The sequence below is a fragment of the Panthera leo genome, chromosome D2 (assembly GCF_018350215.1).
Source record: "Panthera leo isolate Ple1 chromosome D2, P.leo_Ple1_pat1.1, whole genome shotgun sequence".
NCBI lineage: Eukaryota > Metazoa > Chordata > Mammalia > Carnivora > Felidae > Panthera > Panthera leo.
Window position 1 is genome coordinate 45,942,893 of NC_056689.1, and position 13,543 is coordinate 45,956,435.

At 51.6% G+C, this 13,543-nt stretch overlaps 1 protein-coding gene across 6 annotated transcripts in view; it reads right to left on the bottom strand.

Annotated features, from left to right (window-relative positions):
- ARHGAP22 (Rho GTPase activating protein 22) overlaps window positions 1-13,543 on the bottom strand; it is a 168,500-nt gene that overhangs the window by 18,767 nt on the left and 136,190 nt on the right. For 4 of the 6 annotated variants that reach the window (XM_042907644.1, XM_042907645.1, XM_042907648.1 and 1 more), the window contains one exon: window positions 10,582-10,758. In XM_042907644.1, the coding sequence (XP_042763578.1) occupies window positions 10,582-10,758 (177 nt within the window). The remainder of the gene's footprint in view (window positions 1-10,581; window positions 10,759-13,543) is intronic. The other 2 variants (XM_042907646.1, XM_042907649.1) reach the window with 1 other exon arrangement.

Here is a 13,543-nt window from a genome sequence, read left to right on the forward strand (position 1 = left end):
AAGCTGTCAGCGCAGAGCCTGCATCAGTTCCTCTGTCCCCCCCCCCCCCGCCCCTTCCCCGCTTGCGCGCACGCTCTCTCTCTCTCTCTCTCTCTCTCGCAAAAATAAACATTAAAAAAAAATTGTCCTCTTGGGGCAAGGCCAGGAAGCTGAGGCTCTGTCCTCTCAAACAAGTACCTGGACACAGATGACCTCTTCAGCGGGGGTGGCCCTCAGTTCTGAGCTGTGTGTCGAACAGGCCCCGGGTCCAAGACCTCGGGGACTCTTTCCTCAGTCTGATTGCCTCCCCATGATCTCCGTCCCTCCCATCAAGACAATTCAGATCCAGAGGCTATGGATCTCTGATGCTTACCCAGGGAGAGAAAGAGAGAGAGGGAGACAAAATCACTGATGGTCTCACCCTGGGGACAGCTGCCCCTGCCCCCAGCTCTGCTGTGTGCTGTAAGGCAAATTGCTAAACCTCTCTAGGCCTCTCTGCCTCCCTCTAAATGTAATTTTGATACAACTAACCCCTGGCAAGAGTAGCACTCAGCAAGCATGAGACCCTTCTGTCTCTCCTCAGACTGAGGTGGAGAACGACCAAGGCCACCTGGAAGCCACAAGAGGCAGGGAACCTGGCCATAGGATCACCTGGAGGCCCCCTGGCATCCTACTCTCCAGAGCAGGCATCCAGCAGGGGGTGCTCTGAGTTCTAGCAGACCTGGGTTAGAACCCAGCTTCCTGGGGTACCTGGGTGGCTCAGTCGGTTAAGCGTCTGACTTGGGCTCAAGTCATGAACTCACGGTTCGAGAGTTCGAGCCCTGCATCAGGCTCTGTGCTGACAGCTCAGAGCCTGGAGCCTGCTTCGGATTCTGTGTCTCCCTCTCTCTCTACCCTTCCCCTGCTCGTGCTGTCTCTCTGTCTCTCTCCCTCTCACAAAAATAAATGACATTTAAATAAATAAATAAATAAACAAATAAATAAATAAAAAGAACCCAGCTTCCTGCCGACTTCTCTGTGACCTGGACAAAGCGTTTGAGTCTCCCTGTTGCCCGGTGTCCCCGCCTGTAAAGGTTTTCACGACCAGTTTCCTAGGGCTATTGCGGAGCCTGACACAGGAACATGCTGAATAAATGTTAGCTGCCCTGGTGAGTGGCTACCTCTGCCCAACTTCTCCCCTGTGGCTGGGGTTACCGGGGCACCGCTCAGTGTCACTGGCACTAACCCTCCACTGGCCTCATCTTAACAGTAACCATGACAAACTCTCTCCTGGCCCTGTCTGTGATCTGAGCTCTCCTTAGCACAAACAGAAGCCAGGCAGGCCACGTTGATGGGGCATTTCCCCTCACAGCCACTGGGAAGGAAGGAGGACTTCTGGCAAGGTGGGTAAGAGGCAGCTGAACGGTTAGCGTCCTGAATTCACCCCAGTAAATCACCACTGCTGGCGTGCCGGGCTCTCCTAAGGCAAGTTATCTGCCCTCCCTCTCTGTTCTCCCCGTAAACGGCCCCGGGCTCCCTGCCATCCTGTCAGAGGGGTCTGTGGCTGGGAACTATTTCTCCTACAAGCTCACAGACTCCAGAAGCACTACAGGGGAAGGAGGCCCAAGGATGCTGTGAACCAACCCCTAAGCCCAGAAGAGGCCAGATCTGCCCTCTGTGAGCCTGGGGCATGGAAAGGGTCCCGGGCCTGCTGAGGCATCTCCTCCACCTGGCTTGTGGACCCACAGAGCATACGAGGATAGGCTGAAGGTACCAGATTCATGCTCAAGCAGCCCATCTGCTGGCTTAGTGACCTGAAGCCCAGCACAGATTAGTCACAGTCCTTTCTCTCCCCTTTTGGAAGGGCTGCCAAGAAAGGCCCAGCTAGGGACTCTGGGCCTGGTGGGTCAACATTCAGGGAAACCGGAAATAAGGCTCTCTTCTTCATCTCCTAGAAGAGCTGGGCAAGCAGCACGGGGGAGAAGTGGTCCACTAGTATCTCGGGCTCCACCACTGCTAGCCTGGGCTGGGGCCAGTGACCTTTCATTCTGAACCGGATTGTGCCTCGAGGGGCTTCTATTTGGAGAGGTCATTCTAGCAAACAGTGACCACTTCCAGCTGGACTAAAAAGGTTGCTTTGTGTCCCTCCAACTTGCCCCAAGGCTGGAATTTTCTCCATGTCAAGTGTCCTGCCCTGTGGCTTCTGGAAGCTGCATTTGTCCCCTCTTTTTCCTTCTACCACCTGATTTCTGAGGAACCGAAGAGCAGGAGAATTGGCTCCAGGGGGTCAGAGGAAAGTCTCCAGCGGCCTGTGAGAGCCACATACAACCGGGCTGGGGTAACAAGGCTCTGATGGCCACTGTGGGCCTGCTGCTGGTCCCTCACACCCCTCCCCAGTGCAGGGCAGTCACTGTGGGCAGGGACACCATTCCCAAGCTGGGTTCCTTGCCCCAGGGCTGTCGTTCCGTGCTGCTGCCTGTAAGGTTGGGGCAGAGAGCTTCTGGGCTGTGCTAGGCAGTGCCTGGCGGCCTGTGAGTGTCATAGTTACCATGCTACTAGTTACTGAGCGCTAATCCCGACTCCTGCATCCAACACAGCACCTGCCCTGGCTTCATGACAAACAGACGTCTCAAACTGAGAAGTGTCCAAATGGAACTGTGGTCGGGCCGCGGCCTCCCAAACCTGAACTGCGCTCTTGGTTAATGACAGCTCTGTCCCCAAGACCTCTCACCCACACCCCATGAGTCACCTGCACTGTCCCTGCTCTCGCACACCCCCACCCAGTGCTTGTCAGTCCTATTTTCCAAACAGATACAGAACCTGATTACTTTCACTGTCACCCATCATAGTGAAAGCGCCCATGTCTCTTGCCTGGATTAGTCCGTGTATACCTGTCCCTGGCTTCGCCTTAGTCCCTCTCAGGCCAGCAGTCAGAGTGGCCCTTTTCAACTATATGTCAGATGCCATCACGCCTCAGCTCAAAGCCCTCCAATGCACCCTCCCCCTTTCATTTAGGAGTGAGAGCCAGGGCACCTGTGTGGCTCAGTCAGGTTAAGCGTCTGACTTCAGCTCAGGTCATGATCTTGCAGTTCATGAGTTCCAGCCCCGCATCGGGCCCTGTGCTGGCAGCTCAGAGCCTGGAGCCTGCTTCAAATTCTTTGTCTTCCCCTTTCTCTGCTCTCTCTCAGAAATTAGTATTTTTAAAAATTAAAACAAACAAAAAAAAGGAGTGAGAGCCAAAGTCCTCACAGGGGTGCGGGAGGCTCCTTCCCATCTGCCCTGTCCCTCACCCCTCCGGCCTACCCACCCTCCACGCTGCTTCAGGACCACATCAGACGTGCTCTGCTGATGCCCAGGCTGTTGCCTCTGGCTGGCCAGCTTCCACCAGACATCCTGGCTGGCTTTCTCACCTCCCAGACTGTTTGAATGTCCCGTCCTCATCACTGTATTTAAAACTGCTCGGGTTTGTTTTTCTTTCAACAGCACTCACCACCCTTCCAAAACACAGAGGTTCACAGAATATGGGCCCCGGACCAGCAGCACCAGCAGCATCCGGGAACTTGTTAGGAATACAAATTCGAGGGCATCGCCCAAGCGAGCTGGAATCCCCGTGGGTGGAGCCAGCAGTCCCATTTCCACAGGCCTTCCTCGGGGTGCCTCAGATGCTAGCTAACATTTGAGAACCACTGCTCTGTGCCTTGTGACTTGCTTTCCTGGTTAGTGGCCGTCTTGTGGAGTAGGATGGAAGCTCCCCCCCCCCACCTCTTTTCCTGCCACCTCCCCTGCCTGCGCACAGCAGGTGTGCTGTGTTTGCTGAATGTTCCAGGGCTACCTCGTACTGAGAGAGCGCTGAGCACTTTGCGTCTGTCCGTCTTCTCTCTTAATTCTCACGACAGTCCTGCAATGAAGGCATTCTTCTTCCGTTTTGCAGACAAAGACACAGAGAGGGTAACAGGCCTACCCAGGGTCACACAGCCAGCAAAGGGCGGGGCCAGATCACACTCAGACCACACAACCTGATGCTGGAATCTGTGCTCACTCTGCCTCCTCTCACCCATCAGTGCAACTGGCTTTGCCAAGCACCGTCCTATCAGACCCAGAGGGCTTGCAGGCTCTCTCCAGATAACTAGGCAAGGGTTCATCCGTGCAAGCACCTGCCACATGCCAGGTAACCCTGGGTACTCAGTGGTTCCCTCTTCTTTCCTCTCATGGTGAGCTGGGTAGGAGTTGCTGCCCGATGGGGCTCCAGGGCCCATGTTCCCAGGGCTGGGCACAGAAGTCCAGAGACCTACAGGAGAGCATTGCCCTCTTCACAATGTCAAGTCTTCTGATCCATGAAGATGGGATGTCCTTCCATTTATTTAGGTCTTTTTTTAGTTTCTTTTAACAACATTTTGTCACTTTCAGAATAGTAAGTTTTATACTTCTTTTGTTACATTTATTCCTAAGTATTCTCTTCTTTGGGATGCTACTGTAAATGAAGTTTTCTTAATTTCATTGTTGGTGTGCTCATTGCTACTGAACAGAAATACAGCTGATTAGTGTATACTGACCTTATATCCTGCAGTCTTGCCGAATGTTTTATGACTTCTAATTGTTTTCTAGTGGATTTCTTAAGGTTTTCTGTATATGAGATCCTATTATCTGCAAATAAGAGATACTTTAACTCCTTTCTTCCTTTCCAATCTGGATGTATGTCATTTTCTTGCCTAATTGCTCCGGCCAGAACCTCCAGTACAGTGCTGAATTTCAGTGAGGAGAGTGAGAATCTGTGCCTTGTTTCTGATCTCAGAGGATAAGTATCCAGTCTTCCTCCACAAGTATGATGTTACCTTTGGGTCTCTAGTAGATACATACTCTTTATCAAGTTCAATAAGTTTCTTTCTATGCCCATCCCTAGGCTGTTTATTTTCATCAGGAAAGGGTGCCAGACTTTATTAAATGCTTTCTCTGAGTCTACTGAGATGATCATGTGGTGTTTTGTTTTAAGTAGGGTTCATGCACCCAGCAGGGAGCCCAATGGAGGTGGGGAGGGGGAGCTTGAATTCACAACCCTGAGATCAAGACCTGAGCTGAGATCAAGAGTCAGATGCTTAACTGACTGAGCCACCCAGGCGTCCCAATCATGTGGTTTTTGTCTTTAATTCCATTATTGTATTACAACTGTTGATTTTCAGGTGTTAAACTACCCTTGCATTCCTGGGATAAATCTCATTTGGTCATAAATCTCATCTCATTTGTATAATCCTTTCATATACTGCTGGATTCAATTTGTAAGTATTTTGTTGAGGATCTTTGCATCTATCTCCACAAGAGAGATCAGTGCTCCAGCCATTCTTCTCTCCCTCTCCAGTACCATCAGTCTTTTGCATTGCTGTTTTGTCTCCCAACTTAAAACAAAACCAAAAAACCCAACAGCCCTCTCTTTACCTGACCTCCCCTCCAGCCACTGTCCCATTTCTCTTTCCCTTTATAGTCAACTTCTTGAAACAGTCGGTTATTCTCACACTCCATTTCCCCTTGTCTTACCCCTTCTCACGCCCGCTATTATCAAGCTCTATCCCCAGCACTCCACCAGAACCACGCTTGCCCAAGTCAGCAATGAACCATGCTCCATCTCTTCTGGTTGATCTGTCCACAGTGCATGTTGTCACTGCCCCTTCCTCCCTAGACATTCCCTTCAGTTGCCTCGGGATCCCCAACTCACTCCTGGCTCCTCCCCCTCACCAACTCTCCTGAGCCCCCTCTGCTGGCTCCTCCTCTGCCCCTGACTTCTCACCTGGGAGCAGCTCAGGGTTCAGCCCTGGTCCTCTGATGTCTCTACACTTGGCTCTATGGTGCCTCACCCCAGCCTCACGGCTTCAAACCCCATCTATATGTCAACAGCCTCCAAATTCCCCCTCCAACCCAGTCCTCTCTCCAATTCTCTAGACTTAAATGTTAAACTGCCTATTGGACACTTAAAGTTGAGCCTCTAGGGGTGCCTGGGTGGCTCAGTCAGTTAAGTGTCTGACTTTGGCTCAGGTCGTGATCTTGTGGTTCATGAGTTCAGGCCCTGCATTGGGCTCCATACTGACAGCTCAGAGCCTAGAGCCTGCTTCAGATTCCGTGTTTCCCTCTCTCTCTGCCCCTACTCTGTTCATGCTCTGTCTCTCAAAAATAAATAAACGTTAAAAAAATAATAATAACAAACTTGAGCCTCTACCAGGTATCTCAGACTAAGCCCAATGGGAACTCTCACGCTTCATTTCAAACACTGCACTTCCTTTGGTCTTTTTCATCTGTTAATGGCTAATCCATCCTTCCAGTTGCTTAGATCAAAACATCCTGGAATTACCCTTGACTTCTCTCATTCTCTTATACCTTTCTTCCATTCCAGCAGGGAAATACTTACACTGGCTTTACCCTAAAATATATCAAGAATTCAATTACTTCTCATCACCAGTACCACCCGGGCCAAGCTGCCATCGTCTCTCAGTTGCATTAGTGGATAATGAGCTCCTAGCTGGTCTCCCTGTTTCTGGCCTTGCCTTCTGGGATCTATTCTCAACAGGTGGCCAGAGGGATCCCGTTGGAACCCTGTCAGGCTCTGCCATTCTCTGTTCAAAACCCAGCAAGGGCACCACGTCACTCAGGGAAAGCCAGAGTCATCACCCTGACAACAAGGCCCTACTGACTTAAACCCCATTACCTCTCTGACCCACTTCCTGCTCTCTCCCTCTTCGCAGACTCTGCTCCAGGCAGACTGGCTTCTTCGCTGCTCTTCCAACATGGACCCCACTACCCCTGCCTCCAAACCTCTCTGCCCAGGTATATGTGTATGTCACCCTTCAGCTCCTTTACTCAAATGTCAGGAAACTCCAACCTCCAAAGCTCTTACTTGCCCTTCCCCCCCCCACCTTTCTCCACGGAGCCCTGCAATCGGCTTGTTACCTGTTCTCTCCTAGAATGTGCATTTCATGAGGGTAGAGACCTTGTCTGTCCTGTTCACTGCTGTATCCCTGGCTCCTAGAATACTTTCGCAAGTGAATGAATGACTGGCGGAATGAATGAATGAACGAATGCCCAGATAAGAGGGACTGCCACCTCTGGGCAGGCCATCGCCAGTAACGGGCTCCACTGACTCCGTGGGTCTACTGCCTCCAGTCTTCTCCATGGGGATGGCCGGGGCTGCCTCTGACTGCAGCAGGCACACTGCCCATTCCTGTCTGTCAGAGGTGGCCTGCTCTCTGCCAGAACAAACATGCTTGAAAGGGCTCACGGACTCCGTTATTAACAGTGAAAGAAGGACTGATCCTCTAAGCCTCCTTTCCAGGGGAACCCAGGCTAATAACAGCTTTGCCAGGAACCTGCTGCAGAGGCTGACTGAGCCCACCTGTGAGTGCCCATGGCTTGCCCAGACATGTCTGCCGTCGCTAACCCCTGCGATTGCTGCGTTTCCTCTATGCTTCTGGTGGAAAGGAGATAAGCGCCTTTGATGACGGTTCCTATTTGAAATCTTACAAGTTCTGCAGCACACAGTCTGAGAAATTTGGTAAATGCTGGGGGACCTGAGGGAGGGACAGATCTGGGTTCTATGTTGGGTTCTGCAAAGGGTCCCAGTTCTGAGCAAGCACAGAGAGGGAGGGAGGGAGGGAGGGAGGGAGGGAAGGGGAGAGAGAGAGAGAGGTAGATGTGTGGCCAGAAGCTGGCACCATGAATAGAGTAGATGGGTGTGCCAGCACCCTGCATGGTCTGAGTCAAAGCATGGCCTCTGGGGTTAGAACATCCACCTTTGTTTCTCAGCTTTGCTCCCTGAGTAGCTGGGTTGTCTTGGCCAAATTACATAGACACTTCAGCCTTGAGCTTCTCTGTTTTTTGTTTTTTTAATATAGTGAAGTATCCGTACATCCAGAAACGTACTTAAAGCATATACCTGCAGATTACCACATTGCTGTAAAATGAACACCTGTGTAAGTGAGACTTCTATCCAGACTTTTATGGCATTTGTTTCTCTGCCTTTATTTCTGCTGCTCAATTACCCACCTACAAATAGTACAGTTTTCTTTCTGCCCTGTTTTTCAACTTTATACAAATGGAATTATACCTATAACATGTTACCGAGCCTCCCTAGTCCCATGGTAGGTGTTTAGGATTCATGCATTAGGTGGAGTTGTGGGTAATTCTTTTCCACTGCTATAGAGTTTCCTGCTGCAAGAATGAATCATACTTATTGAGCCCCTGGATCGTTCCTAAACCCCTGGTTAGGGTCAGGCCATCATGGGTAAGGCTGCTGTGAACGTGTGACGTGTCCAAGTCCCCAGCATATCTGCACACATATATCTATCTGGGACATGCCTAGAGGTGGCACTGCGGGGCCTCCCAGTGCTATGGGGTGCATAGCAACTTTTGCAGATCCCAGCAATACCCACAAGTGCCCGTAGCTCTGTCCTTGTCACCTCCGAGAACCGCCCGCCTTTTTCATTCAGTCTTTCTGGTGGGTGACTACAAGTGGCATGTCGTGGTTTAACATGCACCTGCCTGATGACTAACGAGGCTGAACGCCGCAGCCTGTGTTCACTGGTCACAAGGATTTCTTTCTTGGTGAAGCGCCTGTTCGAGTCTCTTGCCGGAGTTTCTACTGGCTTGTCTGTCGTTGCCTTCTGGGTTTGTAGGGGTTTGAGGAACAAGTCATTTGACGGCTGTATGTGGTGCAAACACCTTCTCCCACCCTAGATGCTTGTCTTTTCATTTTCTTAATCTACCTTTTAACGAACAGATGCTCTTCCTTGTGTAGAGCATAATTTATCGATCTTTTCCTAAAAGATTAATGATTTTTATAACTCCTGCAAAAAGAAGCTTTCTCTACCCAAGATCACAATGATGTTCTCCTTTCTCTGGTGTTTGGAGGTGCCGTCTGTTGTAAGTCAAAGTCCAGCTGCATGAGAGTCTGATTCTGGGCTCTATTTTGTTCCATGGGTTCAATTCCAACCACTTTGCACCCAAGGAGGTCTGTGAAGTCCGCAGAAATCCCTGAGTGTGCCTGGGTCTTGGGTCAAAGTTGCCACGAGCCTCAGGAGGCAGGGAGGCCGTGACTAACAGTGTGAGGGCATTTATGAAGCACAGGAAAAAAACTGACTTTCCAAGTGCTATCGACTCTTCTATGTGAGGATCAGTGGTTCTAGGAGAGATGGCCAGGCAGGCCACAGCCGGGAATAGCAGAAGAGAGCTGGCGAGGTGAGTGGGGAAGGGAGGGGCTCAGCCTACAGAGCACACTGGGTCTGGAGACGGGCTCCAAGCCCTGAAAGGTGAGCTTCCGCCCCTGCCCAAAATGTGCAGCACTCAGACACTGTGCGGGGGAGGTAGGATGACCATGGCTCTCATGGTCACATGGTCTCCACATTCAGCAGGGAGTTGGTGGCCGCAGCCCAGCCAGTATGGTGACCCCTTCTAAAAGCTCTTTTCATGACGACTGCAGAGGGGCACCGACCACACAGCCGGGGGCCACCCTTCCTTTCTCTTGCATCCTGTGTCTGTCCGCAGACCCTGGCAGCCCTACCTTCAGAACACAGCTGCAGCTGAGCCCTCTTCACTGTTTTCTCCACCCCCACGCCAGCCTGTGTCCCCGTCGCCCCCGTCTGATGGCTGTCTCAGCCTGCCGTGTCCACTCCTGTCTCTCTCTGCTCCACCCCTCACATGGCAGCCAAAGGGCCCTTTACAAATCTGGGTCAGGTCATGTCTGTCTCCTGCTCAGAGCCCTCCTTGGTGCCCCATCGATTGAGAACAAAATCTGAGATCCCCACCATGTCCCCAAGGCCTCAGGGACCTCTCCTGCCTCATGTCCTCTACTCTCCTGTCCTCACTCCCTCAGACCCGCTGGCCTTCCTGAGATTCTCTGTGTCCAAATCTTTCACTCCCACCTCAGGGCCTTTGCACTTGCTTGCCCCTCTGCCTGAATGCTCTTCGCCCAGCACTCCCCTGGCTCTCCTGGCCACTTCATTGAGCTGGCTAGGCTACAGCATCTAACACAGCATCCCCTCTATCATCCTACTTAAATTTACTTTATTGTGTTTCTCTCTACTCAAAATCATGTGACACCTTGACTTGCCTATTATCCGTCTCCCACTGGACAATGGACGGGAGAGGAGGGCGGAGGAATCCTCTATTTTGTTTTATCACTGAACTTCCGAGTATCCGGAATATGACCAGGTACATTTCAGGCATCCGATAAGTGTTTCCAATAAAGGTGCGTAAATGGCAACCACTGCTCTCAGCTCAGAAACAAGGAGCTGGTTGTGTGGGCCGCGCAGGGGCCCTGTGTGGCTGTAGGAAGGCACAGCAGAGGGAAGGACGCGGGACCCAGTGCAGACCACCTCAAAAACACCTGCTGTGCAGCAGGGCTCTGGACGCAGGGAGGCAGTATGCACACGCCACAGGATTCTAGCTGGAGGAGGGCATGTTTTGAAAGGTGGCCCCGATTCCCCTGCTGCTGCCTGTCCAGTAAAGTGGAGGTGTGACTGTCGGGGGCCGGCAGCAGAAGAGGACAGCATGGCTTGCCTGCTGTAAGCAGCTAGGGACACAGCCAGTGGGTCCCGAGTGAGAGAGGTCTTGCGGGCTCAGTGCAGGGCGGAGGGGCATGATTACCTGAAGGCAAGGGTTCTAGAGGGTGAGCATGCGATCTACGGGCAGTACCTCCGCCAAGTGGGGCCCAGATGACCCGGCGGATGGCCTGCACCCAGTCCTCCATGTCACGTTGGGAGCTGGCCATGAGCAGGAGCGCCTCGGGGTTGGCCGGAACCTTCTCCCGCTCCCCGGTACCACCTGCAAGACAGGGAGACACAGGCTTACTGCAAGGACCCCCGTGCGGACACCGGGGCACACGCTCCCACAGCACTGTCCACCCCAACGCCAGTTAGCCTGTTCTTCCCTGCCCTGTGAGAAGGCCGCCTCTCCCAAACCTGTCGGCAACAGCCAAGCTTCTGGTTCCGTTTTGGCAGCCCCCTCCCACCCGCCGCCACTCCTTTCACACCCCACACGTGTATCTTTGGGGCCCTTGTAGGTTTCCACCTAGTTACATTTCCGCATCAAAACAGAAATCATTAGAAGCATCCCCGGGCACTATTAAGGAAAGAGCATTCACATCGGAGGCCAGCTGGGAGAAGTTCAGAACCCAGAGTAGCCTATGTATTTTGTTCTGCATCAGCTTTACGCCTCTTCTGCGCAAAGTGCAACATCACTATGCTTTTAACGTCCGCTCTGACATTACAGGCCTCCTTCCCCAGCCTGGAAAGGAGGCCTGATTCTCCACAAGCAGTAACATTACGGAGGCCTGCTGTCAAACCAGGATGGAGCAAAACGCTCTAGAATTCCCCACCCGTCCCCACTCGCAGCTGGACATTGCATCTAAACACAGAAGGATGGGAAAGTTCAGACAGATGTCATTAAATTTTCCCCAATGTAGCTCCAGCGGTTCTCACGTTTTCATGTATAAATGAACTCATCTTTAGGGTGTACACAAAAACCATTTATACTGAACTTCATCTGAAGGCTTTTCAAGAATGATCTTTTTTTCATTCATCCCCAACATCCTGCAATATGTAACTCACCCAAGTACTAGCCTCTGGTCCCAGAGCCACCGACCCTGAGCGGGACTGTCTGCAGGTGGGGTGTGAGTCCCAGGGTCCTGGGTTCTCGAGGGGGTGGGGTGGCAATTAGGGAGAACCGTGAGACCCAAGACACCCCCTTGCTAGAGCCTGCAGCCCTGGGATGGAGACAGGAGCAAGTGCTTCCTGAGTGCGTGGTACCTGCCCGGGACTCTTCTAGAAGCTGCAGGCACTTAAGTGGACAAAACCGTCCTCCTGGGATTCTTTAATCTTCACAAAGACTGTGTGGCAGGAGGTGCCGTTACTTTCCGCAGTTTCCTCAGTCAAGGAAACTGTGGCACAGAGTGATTAAGGAACTTGCTTGAACTCACACGGCTACTACGTGGCAGAGGCTGGGATTCAAAGTCCCCTGCTCTGGACTCTGACCCACCCCATGCTCTTGTCACCCCTCACAGAGAAGGCAGCCTGGTAGGATCAGTCTGACAGTGGTCCCAGCAAGGCCACCAAGGGCCAGGAAATGGAGAAGAGTACTCTGAGAGCTGGAGCACAGGGTGGGGTATGTCCTCACTGAGGGGGCACCTGAGCAGGGCCAGTAGTCTGGACAGGCCTGTGAGGCCCAAAGCTCAGAAGGGTGATGAGCAAGGAGACAAGCATGCCGGGACCCCAGGATGGCTTCTGGAGCCCTCACCACACACACAAGCCCTGCTCCTTGGGAGCCCGTGCAGCCGCTGGGAAGCAGGGCGGTGGAGGTGGAGGTGGAGGTGGAGGTGGAGGGGAAGGGAGTCATGGGGCAGAGGCGGCAGAGCCCGAAGCCAGACAAGTGTGTGTGCACCTGCGGGAAGCAAAGTCTGCACCCATGGCTCGGTGGCTGCCATGGTCATTCGTGGGGTGTGAGCACTGCCACAGAGGCGGGGAGAGTCGGAGCAGGGAGAAGCCTGATGCCTCCAGGAAGCTTTGCTACATAAGCTTCTCTGAACCAGTGTCTCAAGATGGCTCAGAAGAAGGAGATTTAGGACTCCAAGAATTTGTTATAGTTACTTGCTTATCCTAAATACTCTGGTTTTTGTTATTTTTTATTTTTCTTTATTTATTTAATATAATTTGTTGTCAAATTGGTTTCCACACAACACCAGTGCTCATCCCAACAGGTGCCCTCCTCACTGCCCATCACCCACTTTCCCCTCTCCCCCACTCCCCATCAATCCTCAGTTTGTTCTCTGTATTTAAGAGTCTCTTATGGTTTGCCTCCTTCCCTCTCTGTAAGTACCCCCCCTTCCTCTCCCCCATGGTCTTCTGTTAAGTTTCTCAGGATCCACATAAGAGTGAAAACATATGGTATCTGTCTTTCTCTGTAGGACTTATTTCACTTAGCATAACACTCTCCAGTTCCAGCCACGTTGCTACAAAAGGCCATATTTCATTCTTTTTCATTGCCAAGTAGTATTCCATTACGTATATAAACCACATCTTCTTTATCCATTCGTCAGTTGATGGACATTTAGGCTCTTTCCATAATTTGCCTATTGTTGAAAGCACTGCTATAAACATTGCGGTACAAGTGCCCCTATGCATCAGCACTCCTGTATCCCTTGGGTAAATTCCCAGCAGTGGTATTGCTGGGTCATAGGGTAGATCTATTTTTAATTTTTTGAGGAACCTCCACACTGTTTTCCAGAGCAGCTGCACCAGTTTGCATTCCCACTAACAGTGCAAGAGGATTCCTGTTTCTCCACATCCTCTCCAGCATCTGTAGTCTCCTCATTTATTAATTTTAGCCACTCTCACTGGCATGCGGTGGTATCTCAGTGTGGTTTTGATTTGTATTTCCCTGATGAGGAGCGACGTTGAGCATCTTTTCATGTCTGTTGGCCATCTGGATGCCTTCTTTAGAAAAGTGTCTATTCATGTTTTCGGCCCATTTCTTCACTGGATTATTTTTCAGGTGTGGAGCCTGGTGAGTTCTTTATAGATTTTGGATACTAGCCCTTTGTCTGATATGTCAT